The sequence below is a fragment of the Prionailurus bengalensis genome, chromosome B2 (genome assembly GCF_016509475.1).
Source record: "Prionailurus bengalensis isolate Pbe53 chromosome B2, Fcat_Pben_1.1_paternal_pri, whole genome shotgun sequence".
Classification (NCBI taxonomy): Eukaryota; Metazoa; Chordata; class Mammalia; order Carnivora; family Felidae; genus Prionailurus; species Prionailurus bengalensis.
The window spans coordinates 51,417,302-51,444,005 of record NC_057349.1 but is presented as its reverse complement, the minus strand read 5'-3'; the positions used below and the strand labels follow the sequence as shown (position 1 = coordinate 51,444,005).

General features: G+C 35.5%; 1 protein-coding gene across 1 annotated transcript in view; it reads right to left on the bottom strand.

Annotated features, from left to right (window-relative positions):
- TINAG (tubulointerstitial nephritis antigen) overlaps positions 1-26,704 on the bottom strand; it is an 84,222-nt gene that overhangs the window by 42,532 nt on the left and 14,986 nt on the right. Inside the window, exons 5-8 of the mRNA XM_043591668.1 lie at positions 10,464-10,587; positions 6,671-6,821; positions 4,399-4,579; positions 2,671-2,716 (exon numbers count right to left, since the gene is read on the bottom strand). Coding sequence (XP_043447603.1) covers positions 2,671-2,716; positions 4,399-4,579; positions 6,671-6,821; positions 10,464-10,587 — 502 coding nt within the window. The remainder of the gene's footprint in view (positions 1-2,670; positions 2,717-4,398; positions 4,580-6,670; positions 6,822-10,463; positions 10,588-26,704) is intronic.

Sequence of the window (26,704 nt, the reverse complement as noted above, 5' to 3'; positions counted from 1 at the left end):
AAGTAAATACAAACCTTTCCTTGGTGAGTTTGAATAAAAAGCAAACCCTTGGCAAAAGAATGCTCTGACAAGATTTCATCCTCCCGGCTCTGAAGAGCTAAGCCACTGTTGTATTTTTTTTAGAAAGTAAGAGCTTATACTTGATAAAGCTCTCCTTCATTCCCTCGCCTAGATTACTTCTTTTCTGTATCATGTGCTGCTTTGTTGAATGGCTAGGATAATTTAGGGTGAAGGTGTTAAAGTTTTAGAAGACATGCACTGAAAATATTTTTAGTTGGGACTAGATAAGTATATGTTGATAAGTGCACAATGCTTGTCTATATTAGTTTGACATGCTTTTTAAATAAAATAAAAACTAAGGTCACAGGCATTTGATAGATCCTAAAATGAAGCTTTAACTCCAAAGTCAAATATAACTTTTTAATATTCCACCTTTTATTTCTTTTTTTAATGTTTCATACCTTTCCTGATGCTGTTTAAATATTCTCAAAAGCGGTTAACTTTTTTTTATCTGCTTTAAAATACTTTCCCATAGGATTTTAAGAATTTATGTAACTGTACTTAATGCAGATCTTCTTTAGTTCTCTTTTCAGCACCTAAAATTACTTGGAATTCTATAGATTTTAGAGGGCTGCACACAGTATTATTTATTCAGCATTCTATTGTGTTTTACATTCTTTTGTAGTGAGAGGAGAAAATGAGGCAACATGTTGCATGTACAGCAAGATGAGTCAACCCGCATTTATCTAAATGTGAAGATACTGCCAGGGGTTTTTCCCTTCTAGAGAACCATTGACCCCTTCAGCTCTTCTCAACTCTGCCTAAGCACCATGAATAAAATATACACTTCACTGCTAAAAAAAAGAGTGCCAAGCGAAGTAGCATGGGTGAGAGATCATCATGACCAACTTGAGGGTGGCTCCTTCCTTCAGACTTGATGAACCCATAAAGATATGACTGTATGTTACTGTAGTGCAATTCCACTTTGGGAAAACTGCATCCAACTTTAGCACACAGAATTATAACAAGGTATGAGGGCAGGAAGGAGTCCACATTGATTCAGCTCTATCTCCCGCTCCTGACTCAGTCTGGCAGGAGGAAGGGTCTTGACAAACATTTGTTGAATGGCTGTGGAATAATTTGGATTTCAACTTTACTGTTTTCAGATTTTTATTTTTGATTCTTACTTTTGATCATTTTTGATTCATATGTGAAATTCATGAACATTGACGTACTTGAGCCTTAAAAAACAAACCTAAGGTGTTCTCAATTTTAAAGAATTACGCTCCAAATTTCTTCTGACTGATTAAAAGAGAGAGAAACTGGAAAGATTACTGCAATGATCTGAAGATAAAGAGAGCTTAAATAACTTGCCCCAAATCATTTAAGGAGCAAAGGTCAAAGGTGGAATTTTGTATGCAGCCTTGAGTTCTAATGCCTGTGCTCCTTTTAAATTTGTCACAAGAACTCACCTTAATGAAGCATGCATGTAAATCATACATGAATCTCCCACTCTTATAACAGTCAATAAAAGTTACATAATTACAAGGAAAAACAATTCTCTTCATTTGTTTCATGTTTTGTGTAAGGTCTCAGGATTTTTCGACTTAAATTCAGGACATGTTTAGTGGAAGCTCTGGCTTCCCAATAAATATTAAGTGGTGATAATGATCAGTAATAATTCTTCCAAAATAACTTTGAAACCCATCGTTACTGCTAGATGTTGAACCAATACTAATTAGGTCAGCATTCAGGAAAACAAAAGCAGGTGCTGGCCAATAATTCCTTAAGTATATGTCAAATGTTTTAATTTAACTTTGGTTAATTTAAATTTATTTGATTCATTCCACTGCACTGATAGTACATTTTGGGCCCTTCATGTGTTCACAACCTGAAATTCCATTTTAGGCCTTGGTAGGTTTGTCCTTCCATGCTTTTCCAGGCAATGTTTAGCACAGGGAACATGCTCTATAAACTTATCTTCATCCATTGCAGTGATGCAAAATGAAATAGATAAGCAGAGGAACTATGTCTCAGAGATGATATCTTAAAAATCAAAGTCAATATAAAGTCAGGGTATTATTTTCTTATTTACTGTTAATTTACTATCCCTAACACATTTACAAAATTGATCAAAACAGAAGTCATGTTATAAAACACAAAAGCACACTGGCTTCTTTGATTTCTTTTGACTTTATAGAAAAAGGAAAGTATTTAGATTTTTTTCTACTGCTAATTCTTGATTTTTTTTTCCAATCCATTACCTAACCCCTTTAACATGAAGATGGGAAAATTTCTAATACTTAATACTTAAATATGACTGAACAATTAAGTGAGCCCTGCCACTAAGCATTTCATGTTTGACTGCCTGTTTGCCTGTTTGGCCCATGATCCCTTTTGGAAAGACTTAGCAGACTTTCATCAAATGTGCCACTAGTATTTAGAATTCAATTTATGAATGTGTCTATCTTCTTAAAATGAAATGGCAAATAATGAAGTCATTTGGTGAGCATATATCCTATAATTGCACTGATCTTAGAACTGTTGAAACTTTATGAACACTCTAAAAGTAAAAAATTTCTTTTATTTAGCTCCTTTTGCATGAAATAAAATATAATGCTGTTTATTAAAGAAAGAAATAAGACACAACCATATTTCATCCAAGCTTACCTTGAACTGGTCCATTTTGCATGATTTCTTTCATTATCTCAGTTTCCTAGAAGGAGAAACATCATTGAACATCATTATTGTTATCAGAGCATACTAAGCCTACTATTTGGTGTATAATGTTAGGTATTATGTAATCAATTTAAGAATTCTACAATCCAGTGTGCCTTAACCACTTATAATTTACTCTTAATCATGGCTTGAAATACTCACATGTGAAATACCACTTTGATCAAGTTGCTAAAGACAAGATGCACCCATGTGTTTTACTGACTTTTACCAATAATATTTTCACCAATACTAATTTTTAATTATTATTTGAAATAATAACTTTTGTGGTCACAAATAAGAAATAATTAATTAAAACCATGTTTTATCAGTTTATCCATTATTTTGATCACAGGAACAACCTCAGGTGATTGTTTAGTGAGGTACCTCAGTGTAGGTTAGTATATAAATATTTCTACGTTGTTACTAAGTGCTGTGTAATGCAGCACCTAGTAAGAAGGCAGGTCATTCATTTACTCTTTAATTCATTCATATATGCACATTGGTCACAGAGTATATACCAAAAACTGGAACAGAAACAAATATTGACCCTTTACTTGTCCTCAAGGGATTTACATTTTGGTGGAGTAGATGGAGAATAGCACAACTAATTGCATTATGATATAATAAGTTACATTACAGAGATAAGCACAAAGTTCCTAGGGGTGCAAATGAAAAGGGAAATTAATGTTATGTAGGAGTTAAGAAAAGTTCACAGAGAAGATGAAGTTTTGACCTGGGCCTTGACACATGTGTGGGCTTTTACCGGATGGAAACACGTGGGATACCCCCTTGGGTCAGAGGAATGATCGTGCAGCTAAGAAGGAAGCATGAGAGAGCATGATGTATTTATGGAGTGGACAGTAATCCTATTTATCACGAGCATTAGGAGCAGGTGTAGGGGTAGATGCTGGCAGGACAGAGTGTGTAAAGGATTCAGTCAGAACCGAATCATGGAAGACCTATATGCCATTATAAGAATACCGAACCGTAGGGTCACCTGAATGGCTCAGTCAGTTAAGCATCCGACTCTTGATTTCATCTCAGGTCATATGTGACGGTTCATGATATCTAGCCCCTCGTCAGGCTCTGCACTGATGGTGCAGGAGCCTGCTTGGGATTCTCTCTGGCACCTCCCCCACTCTCACTTTCTCTCTCTCTCAAAATAAATAAATAAATAAACTTTGCCTTAAAAAAAAAAAGAATACCAAACTTATTCTGCAAGTAACTAGAAGCCACTGAAGGTTCAGATATTCTGAAAGTGAGCAAGTCTGGGTAAGACTGATATGATGGAGTTAAATTTGTCCAGGCTTTCAACATGAAAAACTAGAATCTAAGGGAGTCATGTTCCCATTTGGCTGCACCTACTTCAATCATTTTGTGGAGTAAGGCAAAGGATTGATACAATGAGCTACTGCCACAAAAAAGTCACTGAAAAAAAGGTATGATTTAGCTCTTATTTGTCAAGTATGGAAATATATATCATATAATCATTCATGCTGCTAATATTACAAAGATCAGAAATCTGAGAGTCTTTAATGGACACTTTAAGAATATAAAAAATTATCCCTCAAAACATAGCACCATTTTAGAATATAATAGTTTTTAAATAGTTTTAATAACAGCAGAGCTATATATTTTTGAGAAAGTTAACCATTGTTAATTCTTGCCATTTAGACTTACATTGGAAGAGACTCTGTATGGGGGAGAACATTGGTAGATCCTGTTTGATTTCTCAATGTTGTTGGGACATGGCTTTGTGGCATGCCGTTTTCCCCGCCCATCAGACCTACTCGCCATGGCACAACCATGATTCGTAGCATTTTGGTTCTTGAAAAGTGGATAGCATGCATGGGATACCAGTCTATGAGGAATAAGCAAAGAAGTGAAAGTAGTACTTAGGAAAATGCCCTAATATCGAATCTATGCACAAGTTTACTTAATTAAATATTTATAAATTTTCCTGAAGTTTACTAAGTTACATGTGTAACTTTCAATGGGTTGATTAAATCTAATACACCAGTTCAATATATTACACTCTTCCCTGCTCCCTCATTTTTCTTTATTACAATTTTAAAAATCTTGTTTCAACCTACTTTAATAAATAATTTATCTATGGTATAGAATTTCCTGAAGATGAAAAGTGACTGTCAATAAAATCTATGGTAATATTCATACAGGAAAGGCTTCTTCATTCTGAATATTTAATTATAATATAGAAGAGCCAAACTTAATATGAAAAAAACCAAGGATTTTATTATGTTGAGATGGGGTATTTTGATGAATTATGTAAGTTTCAGAGTTAAAGCTGTTTTGTTTCTGTTTTTGCTTTTACATTTTTATGAAGTTATAAACACCTTCTCATAAGATCTAAATCATTATGTTTATGTGGTTCATTTTGGGAGAAATACTATATACTAAGTAGAAAGTTATCAGATGCATACATTGTACAAAAGATAAAGAAAATAATTTTATTTCTGATTTTGAAATTGAACGTAGTAAAAAGCAAAAATTATTTGATACCAAAGCTATGTAATTTATTGAATATAGAAGAAGATCATAAGGAAAATAATAAAATTGCTTTTATACATATTTAGCTTGAATTAGCCATAGAAGTATCAAATATGATTGCTTCAAAAAAATTCAGTAGTGTTCAACAGAGTAAGAGAATGTGAGCAAGGAACATGATGAAAGTAAAGCTGTTAAAGAGAACGCTTAAAAAATTCTTGCATAATATGTATTACTTTGGGATAGTAAGTGCCATGGATTGAATTGTGTCACCCCCAATTCATGTGTTAAAGCCCTAATTCTAAGGTGACGGTATTTGGAGGGGGCCTTTGGGAGATAACTAGCTTTAAATGAAGCAATGAGGTGGTGCCCTGACACTGGATTTAGTGCCCTTATAAGAAGAAGAAGAGATATTGGTGCTCTCTTTTCTGCCATTTGAAGACGCAAAAAGGCAAGTTAGGAAGAGGTTCTCTCACCACGACTAGATAAGCTAATATCTTGATCTTGGACTTCTCAGCCTCCAGAACTGTGAGAAATAAATGGTTGTTGTTCAAGCTTCCCAGTCTATGGTATTTTGTTATGGTAACCTAAGCAGACCAATACAGTAAGATTTAGTTTGGTCTCAAAGTTCATTTATGTTTGGAAGCTTCTAAAGGGTATTAATTTTTGCCACAGTGTAAAACAGAAGCCAATCAAGCACCACTGTACCAAAAGGTATCAGTCCAAGTTGTCCATTCGAAGCACCACCTTATTAAGCAACATGCATGAAAAAGTTTTAAAGAAATTTATTGCCACCCATCAATATCTGACACCCACGCTTTCATACTACCTGACTGGTCTAGAGCAAACCTAGAGCACTCAGTGGATGATAAAAATATAGGTGAGCAATACATATGTACACTACTCATTATCAGCTGCAGTGTCCTTACCTTGATAACTTGGGTTTTAAGTAGATTAGCCCTTGTGCAGCAGGTATCAGATTACATGAGATACATAAAAAACAACCTGCCTTTCCTCATTAAATGGGATGGTAACCCAATGATAAATTACTAATTTTATTCATCTCGTTCTTAATCTAATTTTTCCCTGGCATTACCCATCTACCTGGGTAAATGAAGACTCCACAGAGGTATGAGCAATATCAACTACTCTATTCCCGTGGGGACTCAGTAAAGCCATTTGGCTCAGAGCAACCAGGAGACAATGCTTCCTTGAATCCTTCTATTCATTTGGCCAGGAAATATATACATTCTTCAAGTAATGGCTTCCAATAGCTTATAATCTTAGTAGACACCAAATACAGTGTATATTTAAATGTAATACAGGCATTTATATAGGTGTAGCACATATGTTTTTTGGTAAAATCTTAACATTCATTTGTTTCCTTCTTTTAACTCTGAACAGAACTCAGAAGAATACTACAAACATATGTTGGGCAGCTATTTACCCACGTTTTCTCAGGAACCACCAAGCCCTATCGATGCTTCCACTATTGCATCCGTGACGGTTCTTGGGACAGCAAGAGATCAAATTCTGAGGGGATAGATTAGCTGTGTATCGACCTTTGGACTGAATTGCTATTCGGTCAGCTGCCACACCTGTTTCAAACAGAATAGTGATTAATATTCAAAGGGCATATGACATTTTTAATAATTTACATAGCCTTTTTTTTTAATCCTAGTCACCAGAGCTTTATATAATTTAAAATTAAGGCCAATGTCCTTAATATATCATGCATTCCAGCAAAGTCAATGGGGTCATAATTTTGGTCATAATTTTTATCCAGTTGTGGTATTGCTCAATCGTCTTATCAAATTCAAAGACTTTTCTAGTCCCTTGTTCTTTTCTAGTTCGTTGTTCCTTTCGTGTTCTATATACTTATGAATTTTTCATTAAGGAATCTTTCAAGTATAACTCCTTGAGGGCAAGAATCACATCTCAGTTACATTTCTATCTCCTGTACCTCATGTACAGTCATGGATAAATATATAACTTTTGAAATGAATGAAACTAAACTAAGGAAATCAGAAAAGCTTATAGAAATATTAACTGGAAATTCATCCATATTAATATGATATATTGGAATGAATTGAATCCTTGGTTTTTAAACTGGTGTCTATGTTAATCACTTGGGAAACCATTCATAAACTAATCCATACTTATATAAATCTTATACAATATCTAAAAACTACAGAGCATAATTCACCTTATTTATACATGGTATAAATTTATATCAATATAAAATTCCCTAGCATGGTTGTAGCTAACCAGTTCATTCCTTTTCCCAACATATTACTGGCTGCCTGCTAGGTGATAGGCACTGAACTAAGTACTAGAAATTACAGTGATGAACAAAAATCATAATGATACCCTCATAGAATAATAGGCTAGGGAAATTAATCCACAATTGGATAAAATGATAATCCATTATCATTTCAATTATGTTACCTCGATAAACTAATAAGAATGACAAGATCATGAGAAAATTGGGATGGGTGCCATTTTGGTACAAATTTTTGTTGTTCTTGGATGGCTGGTATAGTTTGTTCTTGATATTTAAACTTACTTACTTTTATTTAAAGGCAACAATGCCATAGGCTTTCTTCTATCCATCCAATGTTTTCAGGAGATGTTATAGCTTTTGCTCATCAAACTTGTCTGTATAATGGAATTTCTCAAGGTGCTAATTTAGAATTATCCTAAAATAATTCATTTTTAAATAATTCACTTACATATGTATTTCTGTATGTACATGCTTTTTATGTAACTATAGCATATGTACAATTCTGTAATGCAATTGCTGGCACATTTTAAATGCTCAATATCTGTCCAATCTATAACCTCCTACTTCCTTCTCGATTCCTATCTCTTACTGTGTTGGGATAAATTTCATAAGAGAAAATGACATTCTACTATCACCTCTGCTATTCTCAAGGAAATAATTCCCTATTTCATTGAAGAAAATAGAAATTTTCTGATGCTTTGACTTTCAGTACAGGGTTCAGAATCAAATGTAAACTTGAAAATATTAGTGCAACTATTCTCCAGTTCAAAGAACACTTTGACAACAGTAGTCAAGGAGTCAGTAACCTGGCTTCCAGGATCATTTCTGAGATTGGGTAGGTCATTTTATCTATTTGTGCCTATTTTATAAAACCAGGGGCTTGAAAAATGTGACCTCTAAGATTCCTTCTAGCCCTATGAATCTGTAGATTTCAACTCAAGGATAAATATTTTGAATTCCAATTGGACACAGTATGTTCCTCATATAGACATTTCTGAACCTCAGTGAATGTTTAATACAAATTAACTTGAAATAGTTAAAGTAAGTCAGACTTAAGAATGGCTCAGTTCAGCAAATTGTTTTCCACCTCCTTGTGAAAACTTTTATTGGCCTTTACCCGTGAGACACCCTATCATTTTCCCTGCTTATTTTACTCTATCTCTACATTTGCTCTGTGACAGGTATCACCCCTGCCATTCCAAACTCCTTCACCACTTCAGCTTCTGAATCTTGCTTGAATTTTGTTGGCTGCATAACTATTGTTTCCTATGTGTTTATTTTTAAATATCTTATTTATTCCACTTTATAGTTTTTAGCTTCTTTGCAAAAACACGTTTTTATTGTAACTATATTTTCTGTCATAATTTTCTAGATCTTTAAGAGAACCTAGTTTACTCTTTGCTATGCTTAACACACTCAAAACAATAAATAAATAACATGTGCCTGATTTGTCATACTGAATACACAGGATATAAAACCATTGTATCTGAAACCACAAAAGTGTTGAAAACCCTCTTCCTGGTATTTTGGTATATTAGGAAGGGGGACAAATCCAGAGTTAGCCCTGGCCTGAGCCCATCTCTGGGGCTGTGACTAGGGGACACCAAAATACACCATTCAAATCAGCCTAGCAAGTTGCTGTCACTATCTAACCACCGATATCTTTTCTAAGACATCTTCAGAAATTCCAGTCTAACTTAAATTTAAAGCAAAATTCTTACACATCACCTAAGAGGTGTAATACATGAACCACATGAACATAAAATGATAAAATATTTATACTATTAAATATTTTTCCACCCATGTGAAACAAGTCTCAAATAGGTCCTCCATGCAGATCCCTAACAAGCAAGGACAAATATCAGAAATCCAGGGAGCATTTGTTCTAGAGTAGGAAGTAGCATAGACTTAACAGATGGAGCCACTCCAGAGGTAAGCCTAGCCAAAGGCATCATTTCTAGAACAAATTAACTGATACTATGAAGCAGTGATATGTGGACCAATTTGTCAGTACTTTTCTGTCCCAAGGAGTATGACCCTTCAGAGCTGACTTCTCTAAGAGCCTATGCTCTTATTTTACAATGCTTTTACAATTCTTGGAATCATCTTCAAAGCCTAGAACATAGTTTTATAAAGATCTTTGATAGTAGCCAACCAACATCACGTTAGGCTTATGTTATTTGCTGGAATCTAACCAACACTCCTTTGAGGAAAATTCAGAGACTAAATCTTGAAATTAATCTGAGTATTGATTTACTGGACTTGTGAACTTATATGAAAGTAGCTATAAAAGAAGTATTCCTTACACTTTTGAAGTAACAGCAACATTAATTTGGAAACTACTCATCAATTTAGAGTCAGAAGCTACAAATTTGCTTTTATCTCAAATGAGATAAAACCTATTTAATCCATTATTATTTTGTTCTGAAGTGTTTCCTTACATCAGAGTAGTTTAATAATTAAGCATATTATTGCAAATTGTATAAAGAGAAAAGAATAGGAGAATTACGTAGGTATGTGCAAGTTCATATTAATATTACCCATAATACTATGAATAAAGAGGTATCTTCTACTCTTATCATGTGGATTTAACTCTCAAAGGACAAACACATTTTGGAAACTTTTCTTTGTTGTTCGTTTGATTTATTCTCCATTTAAAATTATACCCTAAAAATCAAGACCAATTTTCAGAGTGAAAATGGATATTTATATAATCTTCAAGTTGCTTTCTCTGGTCAGAATAAAACTTTATTTATATTGAGGAGGGCACCTTTTGGGATGAGCACTGGGTGTTGTATGGAAACCAATTTGTCAATAAATTTCAGGAAAAAAAAATAAATAAATTGACCAAATGTTAACATTTAAATATTCTAAATTTAAAAATCTTTTAACTACTTTCCCAGAATCTTGAATCAATGGGAGAATTATAATGAAGTAATCAAAATGACTTTATTACTTGCAGTAGAAAATGCCCATGATGCAGCACAATTTTTTTGATCCAATGGGCCATGAGTCCATCCAGGCCATTTATAAGAAGCAATGAAAAACTCTGGAAGGTCAGTTGTTGCAGGTAAAGAAGCCTAAGGAAGAGAGGCAGACGTGTCAGATTTCTTCAACTGTATCCCAATAATCATTTTAAAAAAATGACATGAACTTTTATAACATTTATCATTATTTTTTTTAATTTTGTACATTCGTGTTTTCTGAATGACACCCCTGAAAAGCATTAGTAATGTGGCATTTCTATTTCATATATGTTTAAAAGATAATTCAATACAGGGAATCCTAACATAGTGCAAAATCGTAAAAACAAGATGTAGAATTTTTCTGGGTTACCATGCAGAGCAATAATTTTGGCCAATGTTTCTATCTTCTTGAATCAGAGTTTGAGTCACTCATATGAAAGATGCATGGTGTTATTTAAGTTTGACCTCATAAATAACATTTACCTTTAGGTCTCTTTTATGTTGGAGAGTGTGACTCTGTATGAAATTAATTTTGAAACAATGCATATGTGGCAATGTACTTGGAGCCCTAAGGCACACCAATTTTACACAGGACATTAAGAAGCAAAACTGGGATGAATTGGTTGACATTTATAAAATCCTTGAAGATTGAAAGGGTTTCAGAAAGTGTGGAATACCAAATGTACAATACCATTGTTTCTTCAGAGCCCATGTTCGAGTCCTGACAGAGTTGATTTCAGCTGCTGTCTTTCCAAGAATGTAAATTAAATGTTATACCTTGCTCTGTTCAAGTCACTCAAAGAAAATCTCAAACACAATACCCTGTTTTTTTTCCCAAACTTTCTAAAGAGTGATAACCTTCACTTGAAAAATAATAAGGACTCAAACCAAATAAGGATTTATTAATTTTTATCACTTAAGCATACACACACATTCACACACAACATTTTTGATAGTGCTTTAAAGTTTTCAAAGTGTTCTAACAATCAATATTTTATCTCCACAATAGCTCTAAGTTGTATAACCATGGCAAATAATTTTCACTCTATTTTATCAATTAAGAGACAAACTTCCAAAAGTTAAATGACATGCTAAAATTAAATAAGAAATATCCCTGAAACTAGATTCAGGTTTTGTAATTTAGAACTAATCTCCATTTATCATTTCCTTACTTTATCAGAAATAAATTGATATTTTGAAAGAGAAATAAAATGTCTATAAAAGCTAAAATTTTACCTATTTAAAAGTTTTATAATTGTGCATTGCATTCAGCAAGTCAGGTTACTGATCCAATATCTTGCAAACAAAATTACTTCTGACAAGTATATAATTGCTTCAAAGACTAAAGAAAGATTTGGAATTTACATGTCGGCCTAAAAAGGTATCCATCCAAAATATTTATAAACTTGAATTTTGATTAGAGAGTTCAGTTTTGATTTAAAGAAACTACTATCACCTGATAAGAAAGTTATTAAGTCTTGAGTTCCATTACTAAAAATATTATTTAGATGATGGAAGAAAAGTGCAGAAAATGCCAAGCATATCACAGTAGAGTGTCTGCATGATACCTTTAAGAGAAGTATCATGGAAATCCAGGTGATGTTAGATCCTTATACCATTAGACTGACCACACTGCAGAAACCTAGAGTTGCAGCTCAATCAATTTATGCTCTGAATAGAGAGTTCCAGAGATAGAGATTCAGTCTCCAAAAGAGTCTTTCTAACTAAAATGGAAATATACCTATCGTATTAATTACTAATACTTCCCAATTTTATTATCATTGGCTCATCAATGAGCTTTTAAACATTTATAGTACTAAGTTGTCTCAAGTTTTCAGAAAAATAGGTGCAGTGTGAGTTGTTACTTTACCACTTCAGAATTACAATTTAATAACATAGCTAGGACATTTCCCCTCTACTCTGTTAAGGCAATATACAACCATTACATTGAACACATTTCAGCCTGGTTGAATTATTTAGAATTTGACTTCCATATTCCAAAGCCTACCAGAATTCTTTGCACACAGAAGGTATTCAATAAATGCCTTATAATAATGAGGAGGTATAGATCTAACTAGTGGATTTCATCTTTTAAAAAATGATTTTTCCTCTTTAGGCACATTAAGTTAAATTATAAATACCAGTCTGCTTTTATTGCTTTTACAATTTATTGCTTTAAAAAATACTGGTTGGGGGTTAAGATAGTGGAGTAGTATAGGGACCCCGAGCTTGTCTCATCCCTGAAACACAGCTAGACAAACATCAAACCATTTTGACCACCCTGGAAATAGATCTAAGGCTTAATGCAACAATCTGCATAACTTGAGCCAGAGCTTGGCAGGTACATGGTTGTGGAGAGGTGAAGGAGGAAGAGTTGTGAAGGGTAGGGAGCCCTTTTCATGGAGAGAGGACAGAGAGAGAGAAAGAGAAAGGGAGAGAATAAAGTACAACAGGATCATGCAAGAAAAGCACTCCCACCAAAAGTAGCTGGTGAGAAAGAGAGAAAGAGTAAAAACACTCTCAGTGGACTGAACAAGAAACCTGTTCCCCAAAACCTTTGGGAGAAAGAAGAGAGTTTCAATAGCACCAGGATTCTATAAACAGTGGAGTGCAGAGTCTGAAGGTTCAGATTTCAGTGCCTGGTGATGCTCTGGTGAGGAAGCAGGGCTAATCCCCAGTAGCAGGCATCAGGGACTGAGGGGTCCATGTGCCACAAAGCGAGAAGCAGTTTCCCTGCTTGGAGTGCATTTATTAGAGGTCATACGGCCTTCCCACTAGCAAAATTCCCAGTGGACCCTGGAGAGAAGCCACATTTACTGACACTGGAACAAAGATGCCAGAGGGCACCAAAACCAAACCACAGAGGGCTGTGTGGGGTGGTTTACCATAAACCTCTGCTGCTGTGCCATCGTGCAAACATTTTCTGAGACAAGCCAACACCAGCCACTGCTCAGTGAGAACTTTCCCCAGAGAATTTGCATGCATCCAAGCCACAGGGGTCTCTAAAGTGTGGAGTTTTGACACACAATCCCATCTAAGATAAAACTCTGGAGAGAGGTGCAGGCAGACAGCTTGGACATGGATAGGGGAGAAGTGGGATGGACGGAGGCCTGAGACAAAGGAGGGGTGCCTGATCGCAGGTCAGTGAAGGTGTGGCATTCCTGCACCAAGAGTAAGGAACTGGGTGAAGCCATTTTCACCTCTAGCGTGTGAATACACACAGGGATTGACCCCAATAAGCTATGCAGTGTCATCAAGTGGAAAAGGGAGCTGTTACACCAAGCCCTGCCCATCTGTGGTACATCCTCCAAAAGACCAGCACAAATCCCTTCCACCTGCTGATTAGTTTAGAGACTATAGTGTGCTTCAAAGTTTCATTTCTAGGGGAAATGATGTAACTGCATTCAGTTTTCATTCTGTCTGCTGGTTCCTTTATTTATTCGTTTTCTTCACTTCTGTTTTTGCTCAGGTTGTTTTCTTTTTTCTTTCTTTTCTTTCCCTTTCTTGGATACCAAAAGAAAAAAAAATATTTTTATGTTCTTATTTTTTAATTGTTTTATTCTATTTTACTTTCTTCATTTTATTTTATCCTATTTTAGTATTTAATTTTTTTTAACTAGGTTTTTCCTTTCTCTTTTTTCTCTATTCTGTCAAGTTGCTCTCAACAAGCAGACCAAAACACACCTAGGATCTGGCATCCTTTATTTGATTTATTTGTGTTTTTTTTTTAATTTTTAAATTTTAATTTTATTAATTTTTTTTCTTCCTCCAAAATGAAAAGATGGAGGAATTCACACCAAATGAAAGAACAGGAAGGGGGCATCTAGGTGGCTGAGTTGGTTAAGCATCCAACTTCAGCTCAGGTCATGATCTCGCAGATTGTGGGTTTGAGCCCTGTGGCAGGCTCCATGCTGATTGTTCAGAGACTGGAGCCTGCTTCAAATTCTCCCTCTCTCTCTGCCCGTCACCCCCCCCCTTTCTATCTCTCTATCAAAAATAAATAAACATTTAAAAGAAAAGAAAGAACAGGAAGAAATGACAGCCATGTATTTAATCAATACTGATATAAGTAAGAAGTCTGAATTGGAATTTAAAACCACGATTATAAGAGTACTAGCTGGAGTTAAAAAAAGCATAGATGACACCAGATAATCCCTTTCTTTGGAGATAAAAGAACCACAAGCTAGTCATGCCAAAATTAAACATGCTGTAACCAAGATTCAATCTAATGGATGCCATGACAGCAAGGATGGCAAAATAGAACAGTTAGTCAGTGATATAGAAGATGAAATTATGGAAAATAATGAAGCAGAAAAGAGGGAAACAAAGGAAAAAGATCAATATACAAGACTTAGAGAACACAGTGGCTTATTAAAAATGAATAGCATTTGAATCATAGGAGTCCCAGAGAAGACAGAGAGAAAAAGGGGAAAAAGGTTTACATGAGCAAACTATAGCTGGAAACTTTCCTAATCAAGAAAAGGGTACAGACATCAAAATCCAAGGAGCACTGAGAACTCCCATTAGATTCAACAAAAACTAACCATCATCAAGGCATATCATAGTCAAATTCACTAAATACACAGACAAGGAAAGAATTACAAAGGCAGCAAGGGAAAAAAGTCCTCAACCTACAAGGGAAGACAGATAAGGTTTGCAGCAGACCTATCCACAGAAACTTGTCAGGCCAGAAAGGAGTGTCAGGATGTATTCAACGTGCTGAATCAGAAAAATATGCAGCCAAGAATTCTTTATCCAACAAGGCTGTCATTCAGAATAGAAGGAAAGATAGAGTTTCCCAAACAAAAATTAAAGAAGTTCATGACCACTAAACTAGCCCTGCAAGAAATTTTAAGGGGAACTCTTCAAGTGGAGAAAACAAAACAAGACAAAGACCAGAAGATTAGAAAGGACCAGAGAACCAACTCTACAGGTGACACAATGGCACTAAATTCATATCTTTGAATAATCACTCTGAATGTAAATGTACTAAATGTTCCAATCAAAAGACATAGGGTATCAGGATGTATTAAAAAAAACAAAAACAACAACAATAACAAAAAGCAAAAAAACCACAACCTGTCTATATGCTGCCTGCAAAAGACTCATTTTAGACATAAAGACACCTGCAGATTGAAAGTAAGGGGATGCAGAGCCATCTATCATGCTAATGGATGTCAAAAGAAAGCTGGAGTAGCCACACTTATATCAGAAAAACTAGATTTTAGGGGCGCCTGGGTGGCACAGTCGGTTAAGCGTCTGACTTCAGCCAGGTCACGATCTCGCGGCCCGTGAGTTCGAGCCCCGCGTCGGGCTCTGGGCTGATGGCTCAGAGCCTGGAGCCTGTTTCCGATTCTGTGTCTCCCTCTCTCTCTGCCCCTCCCCCGTTCATGCTCTGTCTCTCTCTGTCCCAAAAATAAATAAATGTTGAAAAAAAAATTTAAAAAAAAAAAGAAAAACTAGATTTTAGAACAAAGACTGTAATAAAAGATGAAGAAGGGCATTATATCATAATTAAGAGGTCTATCCACCAAGAAGATCTAACAACTGTAAATATTTATGCACCCAACTTGATAGCATGCAAATATATAAATCAATTAATCACAAACATAAAGAAACTCATTGACATTAATACCATAATAGTAGGGGACTTCAATACCCCACTTACTACAATGAACAGATCATCTAGGCAGAAAATCAACAAGGAAATAATGTCTTTGAATGACACACTGGACCAGATGGACTTAACAGATATATTTAGAACATTCCATCCTAAAGCAGCAGAATGCACATTTTTCTCAAGTGCACATGAAACATTCTCCAGAATAGATCACATACTGGGTCACAAATCAGCCCTCAACAAGTACAATAAAGATCAATATCATACCATGCATATTTTCAGACCATAATGCTATGAAACTTGAAATCAACCACAAGCAAAAAAAAAAAAAATTGAAAAGACCATGAATACTTGGGAGATTAAAGACATCCTACTAAAGAATGAATAGGTTAGCCAAGAAATTAAAGATGAAATTAAAAAGTACATGGAAGCCAATGAAAACAAGAACACAGCAGTCCAAAACCTCTGGTGTGAAGCAAAGGCAGTCATAAGAGGGAAGTATAAAGCAATCTAGGCCTTCTTAAAGAAGGAATAAAGGTCTCAAATACACATTCTAATGTTACACCTAATGGAGCTGGGAAAAGAACAACAAATAAAGCCCAAAACCAGAAGAAGGGACATAATAATGATTAGAACAGAAATCAATGGTATTGAAATAAAAAAAAAAAAAAGAAAGAAACAGTAGGACACATCCATAAAAACAGGAGCTTGTTCATTGAAGGAATTAACAAAATTGATAAACCCCTAGCCAGACTGATCAAAAAGGAAAAGGAAAGGACCCAAATAAATTAAATCACAAATGAAAGGGGAGAGATCACAACCAACACCAAAGAAATACAAACAGTAATAAGAAAATATTATAAGCAATTATATGACAACAAATTGGGCAATCTGGAAGAAATGGACAAATTCCCAGAAACATATAAACTACTAAAACTGAAACAGGAAGAAGTAGAAAATGTGAAGAGACACATAACCAGTAAAGAAATTGAACCAGTAATCAAAAATCTCCCACTAGGGGCGCCTGGGTGGCGCAGTCGGTTAAGCGTCCGACTTCAGCCAGGTCACGATCTCGCAGTCTGTGAGTTCGAGCCCCGCGTCGGGCTCTGGGCTGATGGCTCAGAGCCTGGAGCCTGTTTCCGATTCTGTGTCTCCCTCTCTCTCTGCCCCTCCCCCGTTCATGCTCTGTCTCTCTCTGTCCCAAAAATAAATAAACGTTGAAAAAAAAAATTAAAAAAAAAAAATCTCCCACCAAACAAGAGTTCAGGGTTTGATAGCTTTCCAGGGAAATTCTACCAAACATTTTAAGAAGAGTTAATACCTATTCATTTGAAACTGTTCCAAAAAATATAAAAGGAAGGAAAACTTCCAAAGTCGTTCTAGGAGACAGGCATTATTTTGATTCCAAAACCAGTCAAAGACCCCACTAAAAAGGAGAATTACAGACCAATTTCCCTCATGCACATATTTGCAAAAATTCTTACCAAAATACTAGCAAATAAAATCCAACAATACATTAAAAGAATTATTCACCACAATCAAGTGGGATTTATTCCTGGGCTGCAAAGGTGATTCAATATCAACAAATCAATCAATGTGATATATCACATTAATAAAAGAAAGGATAAAAACCACATGATCCTGTCAACAGAAGCAGAAAAAGCATTTGACAAAATACAGCATCCTTTCTTTGTAAAAATCCTCAAGAAGTTAGGGATAGAAGGAACAAACCTCAAGATCAGAAAGGCCATATACAAAAGACCTTCAGCTAATATCCTCCTCAATGGGCAAATACTGTGAGCTTTCTGATAGGTCAGGAACACGACAGGGATGTTCACTCTCACCACTGTTGCTCAACATATTGTTGGAAGTCCTAGCCTCAGCAATCAGACAACAAAAAGAAAGAAAAGGCATCCATATCATAGAGGAAGAAATTACACTTTCACTCTTCACAGATGACATGATACTCTACGTGGAAAACCCAAAGACTCCACCAAAAAACTACTAGAACTGATACATGAATTCAGCAAAGTCACAGGATACAAAATCAATGTACAGAAATTGGTTGCATTTCTACATATCGGTAATGAAGCAGGAGAAAATCAAGGAACCAATCCAATTTACAATTGTACCAAAAACCATAAAATACCTAGCAATAAAGTAACCAAAGAGATAAAAGATCTGTACCCTGAAAATGATAGAAAGCTCATGAAAGAATCTGAAGAAGACACAAAGAAATGGGAAAGAATTCAATGCTCATGGATAGGAAGAACAAATATTGTTAAAATGTCTATACAACCAAAGCAATCTATAAATTCAATGCAACACCAGCATTCTTCACAGAACTATAAAAAACAATTCTAAAATTTGTATGGAATCAGAAAAGACTCCAAATGGGCAAAGTAATGTTGAAAAAGAGAACCAAACCTGGAAGCATCACAATCTGGACTTCAAGCTATATTACAAAGCTGTAATTATTCAGACAGTATGGTACTTGCACAAAAACAGACAAACAGATCAATGGAACAGAATAGAAAAACTAGAAATGGAGCCACAAACATATGGTCAACTAATCTTTGACAAAGCAGGAAAGAATATCCAATGGGAAAAAGGCAGTCCCTTCAGCAAATGATGTTGGGAAAACTGGACAGTGGCATGCATAAGAATGAACCTGGACCACTTTCTTATACCATACACAAAAATAAACTCAAAATAAATGAGATACTTAAGTGTGAGACAGAAAACCATCAAATCCTAAAGAAGAAAACAGGTAAAAACCTCTTTGACCTAGGCCACAGCAACTTCTTACTAGACATGTCTCCAGAGGCAAGAGAAACAAAAGCAAAAATGAACTATTGGGACAAACCTTCTGCAAGACAAAACCTTCTGCACAGTAAAGGAAACAATCAACAAAACTAAAAGGCAACCAAAGGAATGGGGGAAGATATTTTCAAATGACATATCGGATAAAGGGTTAATATCCAAAATCTGTACAGAACTTATCAAACTCAATATCCCCCAAAAAACAAATAATTCAGTGAAAAAATGGGCAAAAGACATGAACAGACACTTTTCCAAAGAAGACATCTAGATGGCTAACAGACACATGAAAAGATGCTCATCATCTCATCACTCATCATCAGGGAAATACAACATCACTCATCATCAGGGAAATACAAATCAAAACCACAATGAGATCCTACCTCATACCTGTAGGATGGCTAAAATGAACAACTCGGGAAACCAACAGATGTTGGCAAGGATGCAGAGAAAGGGGAACACTTTTTCACTCCTGGTGGGAATGCAAACTGGTACAGCCACTGTGGAGAACAATATGGAGGTTCCTCAAAAAATTAAAAATAAAACCACCCTATGACCCAGCAATTGCACTACTTGGTATTTATCCAAAGGATACAAAAATGCATATTTGAAGAGGCACATTCACTCTGATGTTTATAGCAGCACTATCAAAAATAGCCAAAGTATGGAAAGAGCCCAAATGTCCATTGACTGATGAATGAATGAATAAAGAAGATACGGGGTGTGTGTGTGTGTGTGTGTGTGTATGTGTGTATATATATATATATATATATATATATATATACACACATACACACACACACTGTATATACATATATATACATACACACAATGGAATATTAGTTGGCGATCAAAAAGAATGAAATCTTGCCATTTGCAACAACATGAATGGAACTAGAATGTATTATAATAAGCAAGATAAGTCAGAGAAAGATAAATATCACATGATTTCACTCATATGTGGAATTTAAGAAACAAAATAGATGAATATGGGTGCCTGGATGGCTCAGTCCATTAAGCGTCCAATTCTTGGTTTCAGTTCAGGTCATGCTCTCATGGTTTGGAGTTCAAGATCCATGCCAGGCTCTGTGCTGACAGCATTGAGCCTTCTTGGGAGTCTCTCCCCCCAACTTTCTCTCTGCCCCACCCCCGCTTGCGCTCTCTCTCTCTCTCTCTCACTCAAAATAAACAAGCATTAAAAAAAAATTTAAAGAAAAGAAACAAAACAGATGAACATAGGGGAAGGGAAGGAAAAATAAGATAAAAACAGAGAAGGAGTCAAGCCAGAAGAGACTCACAAATACAGAGAACAAACTGAGGGGTGCAGGAGGGTGCTGGGTGGGGGGATGGGCTAAATAGGTGATGGACATTAAGGGGGGGCACTTGTTAGGATGAGCACTGGATGTCATATGTAAGTGATGAATCACTAAATCTGCTCCTGAAACCATTATTACACTCTATGTTTACTACCTTGGATTTGAATAAAATTTTAAGAAAATACTAATTGTCAATCTTCCTCAATAAGATAAGTCAATAGAGAAATAACAAGCAAAATGACATTTTTATTGAAAATGTATTTACCAACCCACTAAGCCAGATCCAATTCATAAAGCTCACCTATTGGCTCTTTCAGAAATTTATCTCTTATTTAATATTGCTTTTCCAAAGAATAAGCCAGTAGGCTTTGAAGATCAACAGGCAAATACTATCTTACAATTTTATTTGCCTTATGATATCAGCTAATCTGATGTAATAAACAAAAAGCAAATTTTCTATCCCATTATTCCATGATTATTGCATGTCTGTAATGTAAAAGTGTTTTTAAGGGCTTATAAACTAAGGTAGGCATCAGAGAATAATAACTTTTAAGAATTGATAATAGAGGTTGGGCTTTAACAAATGCTAATTTTTTTGTTAAAGGATGCTTAATAAAGCAAAAAAAAATCAAGACTATCAGCTGTGAGTGACAGAAATTTCAAAGTGACAGTGGCTTAAATAAGACAGAAATTTATTTTTAAAAATATTTACACTTTTGCAAGTGGGCATTTTTAAATTTTTCAACTGTAATGATGAAAAAGTTTCGGTCATAATATAGCTATTTTTTAAATTAACATTAGTCAAATTTGAAGTTAAATTTGAACGGTCTCCCTGCTTCAATATTTCTATTTAAAGTTAAAGATTAAAGATCTTGTGAACAAATATAAAAGTCAAATGCAATGGTGAACACTGGAGAATTTTTTATAGTATTTCCTACATTTAACTGAATCAAAATCTCTGAAAGAGTAATGCAAACATAATCACAGAGCAGCTTGAGAACACTCTAGTCAAATTCTAGACATTCTGGACATTCTTACTAGGAGCCCATATCTCTACAATATCCACTATGTGAGTTACTGCCTCTATTTCTGGCTGCACTTTCCTCCACTTAAATTTGGATAATCAGAGTGATCTGAGAATCAAAAGAAGGCAACAGAGAATATCATTTTGTTCTGACCTTCACAATCCAAGGCCATGAATACCAAGAAATTTCCTCTAAACTATTTGATGTTGGAGAGGATAGGCAAATTTTCTGGTTGCTAACAGCAAAATGAATTTTTCAACTTCAACAATATTTGTCATCAGTCCTTTAACTCTGGAAGAATTAGCTTGGATATTTCTCTAGTTTCTATTTATACGGTAATTTGTTTAATGATCTACTTATAAATATCAGTATTCCATGATAACACTATGGAGGTAGTGCTAATTCTCCAATCCTCCCCCTTTCCATAGGATTCCCTTCATTCAGAGAAATAACAACGTTAGGGGTGCCTGAGTGGTTCAGTCGGTCAAGCGTCCAACTTTGGTTCAGGTCATGATCTCACATCTGTGGGTTCAAGCTTCACATCGGAGCTCTGGGCTGACATCTCAGAGCCTGGAGCCTGCTTCGGATTCTGTGCCTCCCTCTCTCTCTGCCCTTCCCTTGCTCATGCTTGCTCTCTCTCTGTCTCTCTCTCTCTCAAAAATAAACATTAAAAATTTAAAAAAAAAAGAAAAGAAATAATAGTTTTAGCTCATCACATGCAGGTCAGAAAAATGACTGCCTTCCCTAGCCCCCGTTGGCTTCTAGGCATGTCCCCTTCCTAAGTTCTGTCCTTATGGGATATAAGCCTAAGAGTCATCGGCAGTTTCTGAGAATTTTCTTTCAGAGATAAATGATACTTCACTTTTACTTCTTTTTATTGATCTTTTTTATTTTCCTGCTAACAGAAATTAGACATGGAGAAGCCTTCTTGAATGATTACATGGCCTTGGATAGAAACACTCTGGAAAATACAACAAGAAAGAAGAACCCTGGGTATCCAACACCATGGAGTGCAATTCTAGAGGAAGACCACCCATTTCCAGATGTGCTGGTGATAGGTCAATTTCCATGACATTTAAGCCACTATCCTTTTGAATTTTTGTCATTCTCAGATGAGTTTAATCATAATTATAATAGCACACATAACAGACATTAAAGTTGCCACAACAGTCCCATATTTCATGGAAGCCAGGACATTATCAAATGTACGAAGCATCCCAATTTCAGAGGTGCAAAAAAGTGAAGAAAATAAGCATCTAGAAATTGATGAACTATGATACTTCCTAAAATGAGTTTCTTAGAACACTAATTCTGGGGAATTGTAATAGATAATTATAAAAGAAGGAGTTGGTTAATCTAACAGTTCTGAGAAACACCGGTTTTGAAAATTAAATAGATTTTTTTCTCATTACTTTTTTTTTCACAAGCTACCTAAGTGCTGTGAGACTCTAGGAAATGGAAATAACATTCATGATTTTAAATGCCCATGACCCAATGCAAAGTATTTTATCTTATTTCATTTCATTTCACATCATTTTGCTTGTGAAGCAGAGCAAAGAACGTGCTCTGGGAAGAAGCACAGAATGGACTAGATAACCCAGGTTTGGGGGTAACCCAGAGAGCAGGTGCTTGCTCTATCAACACACTAGATCGCCTCAGGAATCTACTCTTGTGACAGCACCAAATATTTATTCACAAGGAGGGAGAAATAAATTTTCACATTTCTTTTTGGAGAGCTGCCTTGCAGTGATCAATTCAGCCTCCCAGTGTTGTTTGAGTCACATTCAATTATATCACAGTGTTACACACCAGATTGTAACTAGCACAGAAAAATAAAACTGAGAACTAAAAACTCAAAAACTGACTTGAGAGATAAGACACTCATTCTGCCACAAGTTCAGCTGAATAAGGAGGGAGGCAGTATGCGTATGTTCTAAAGTTTCTCGAAGGCTGTGGGGTTCCATTCTGAGACGGAGGGAAAGGAAGGAGACATAAGCACATGCTTTGGTGCTCTTTAAATTTTCAAACTCTTAATTTGGAGACAGCAAGAACTGGCATCCTAATCTGTCCCAGGCTCTTTACCTACATAGATGAGACGATTCTGAGATGAACCGAGGAAAATATACACGTAAACAGACTCCACCAGATAGATATCTAGCTGTGCCCCTCTTATGCAGCATCACTGACACCTGCATTTTACAGTTATTATTCAAGCCTGATGCCATTTGCCTACATTCATGTATGTGGGAGCTAACCATCATTTTTATGGGGCAAATGTTCATTTTTGTTTAAAATTATGGAAAGAACAAAAACATGTAACTCTGTTCTTCATGTTTCTAGATAGTGTTTCATTTTCTACAGAGGTTTCTGTTCACACAGGTGACAAACACTTCTGGAATCAAGTAGATTATTTTTAACGAAATAAAAAATTTCTATAGCCTATGAAGGGTTAAAAGCTACACTTCATTATATTCACTTTGATTTTTTTGCAAAGGTAATTCTCATCCCTCAGTACTTGGTGTTGTTGAATATATTTCAGACAGGAAAAAACAAATTCCTCCTGTTATAACGAATGACTTAGAGAAATAAATCCAGTCAGTTAATACTGTGTGTTAGCTAGAATGGTCAGGTATCCAGATGATTAAGTAAATTTTCATTTCTCATTTCAGTGATTGGTGGCTTTAAAAGTTACTATATAAAATATTATTTTACTTTTAACTTCCAACAAACCATAGAGAAAGACATTGTTTTTCCTTTATTATTAATACCAACTAAAATACACCAAAATCATTTATATTGGATGACTGAGAAAAGATGTTATACTAGTAAGGTATAAGGTTCACAAAAAAAATTTTAAAACATCTATCATAACTTGGTTAACTTTATTGTTCTCCCTGGGGAATCAACAACAACAAAACTATTTAAAAATTTTTTGAACTATGCCAAGTATACAAATGGACTCTCAATTTCCCCATTTCTGTCTGAAAATACTATTTTTAAATCAAAATATTTGTAATATTTATAATAGAATATAATGCAATGAAGCTTCTTGAAGTTATCTCCCAAATTCAAAAGCACTTGGACATTATGTCTAGAGAAACAATCAGGTACAAAGCTGATAATTAGATCATATCAGATTAGATTAGATTTAATTTGACTTGATTTGATTTGATTTAGGAGCATAGTAGAAAAATTTTCAGGTTCACCAGAAATATGTACACTCCAATAGGGCCAATATTTCCAGAACTACACCTTTTCTTTATGAAATAAAAATCTCCAAGTGATGAAGTTTTGGATAACTTTTTCTTATGAAATTGACCCTACTCTTCTCCCATGGTTAAACTAAAGGAGAAAGAACAACTTTATACAGTATATAATAACATTTCTGTTATATATGCAATATAGTATATAATAACTACTTCTCTTTCAGAATTCATGGCTTCTTACAACTGTTATGAGCAAGGTAGTACTGCTGTCATTATTTCAAAGAGGAGAAAATGGAGACAATAAGTGAAGGAGCCAGATTGAGACCCAAGTACACTGGCTCCAAAGCTCATGTTCATCATGGTTGGTGTATGGAATGGTGCCCACATGGGTAAACACACTGGCTTACTCATGCCTATTAACAGACTTCAATAGTGATGTTTCTGCTGGCTCAAAAGGACCTCAGCCATTGCCAGTTTTGCATACAGTCGTAATAGCTGGTTGTTTCCATTGTTTGCTTTCTGAGACACTGAGAAAGTTCTAATTTATCCCTAAATGTACTTCTGCTCTAGTGTGAATTTTCAGAAGGAAAATATAATGCACAATTTCACAAATTTATTTGACCACAGATGGGACATCTTTTAATTTATTGTTTTAAAGTTTATTTATTTATTTTGAGAGAGAAAGAGGTGGGGAGGGGCAGAGAGAGAATCCCAAGCAGGCTCTGCACTGACAGTGCAGGGATGGAACTCACAAACCACCAGATCATGACCTGAGCTGAGATCAAGTCAGATGCTTGGGGCGCCTGGGTGGTTCAGTTGGTTAAGTGTCTGACTTCGGCTCAGGTCACGATCTCACCCTTTGTGAGTTCAAGCCTCACATCGAGCTCTGGGCTGACAGCCTGGAGCCTGCTTCGGAATCTGTGCCTCCTTCTCTCTCTGCCCCTTCCCCACTCGCACTCTGTCTCTGTCTCTGTCTCTGTCTCTGTCTCTCTCTCTCTCAAAAATAAATAAGCATTAAAAATTAAAAAAAAAAAAAGAGTCAGATGCTTAACCATCTGAGCCACCCAAATGCCACCAGATGGTACATCTTTACTCCCAATCTTAGAAGATTGGTGGTCCATGGAACAAATGTCAAGAAATATTGAAATAAGGGTCAAGCTGTGTCACAGCCTGCTTTATACTACAAGGAGACAAAAGACTCAACGGGCAGAATTTGAAGTTCTTGTGGGGAGCTTTCTGATGGCCAGCTTCCAATCAGTCACATTATGATTCTATTCATACAACATGCACAGCTTCAATGGACTGCCAGAGAATGGTTGATTCATCTAATCGTTCATAAAATTTTTAGTGTAGAACCATTACGAACAGAACTGTTCCATCAAGGTATTTCTTTGAACAATACCAATCTAAGAAAAACATCAAGAAAAAAAATAAAAATATACATGCATTCACCAGCCAGATTTGTTGACCTGACACCAAACATAATTAATTCTAATGTGGGTGAAGTGAGTCTTTCTCAACACCAAGGAGTTGTATGGTCTAAACTGCCTTCTTTCTTTCCCTTTTTCACTTCCTCCCATCTACTCTGACTGTACCCAGAGAAAACAGTAAGTTTATGTTTGCTTCTGTCTGTCCTCACTTAAGATTGCCATCCAGGAAGGGCTCCCTAAAACCCTGAAGCTAAATTTTTCCAATCCTACACTCTCAACATCTTTTTATTCTTCATTGTTACTAACTACACTCTACAAATATTCATTTGAATTGAATAAGCTCCTATAGATTAAACAAATTTTGCATATTTATGTGATCATGGAACACTCTGCACAATGCCTACTGGCATTTCTCTAACTCGCGCTCAGCAGACACATTATGGGAATAGTGGATTAAACCAAGGAATGAAACCAGGAATCCAGCCAGGGAACAGAAGAGTCTTCCCAGAAACCAGGAATGACTCATTGCTCATCTGTTCCACCCTGGAAAAAGAATTTTATATACCCTAACTCTCATTCAGGTAAAACTGTCAAGGAAAGGAAGTTTTGGGAGTGGGGATGCAGTGGAGTTTCTTACTAAAATCATTCGCACTATTCGCAACTGCCTACTCTAGCTCTATCCATAGATCATCCTATGTTGAAAATGATATTAAAAAAATTATATCTGGGAAAGGTAGTGGGGGGGGGGAGTTATCCAGAAGCATATCCACAAAGAAAAAAACTCAATTCATTGTACTCAGAGGCAGGTTGATGT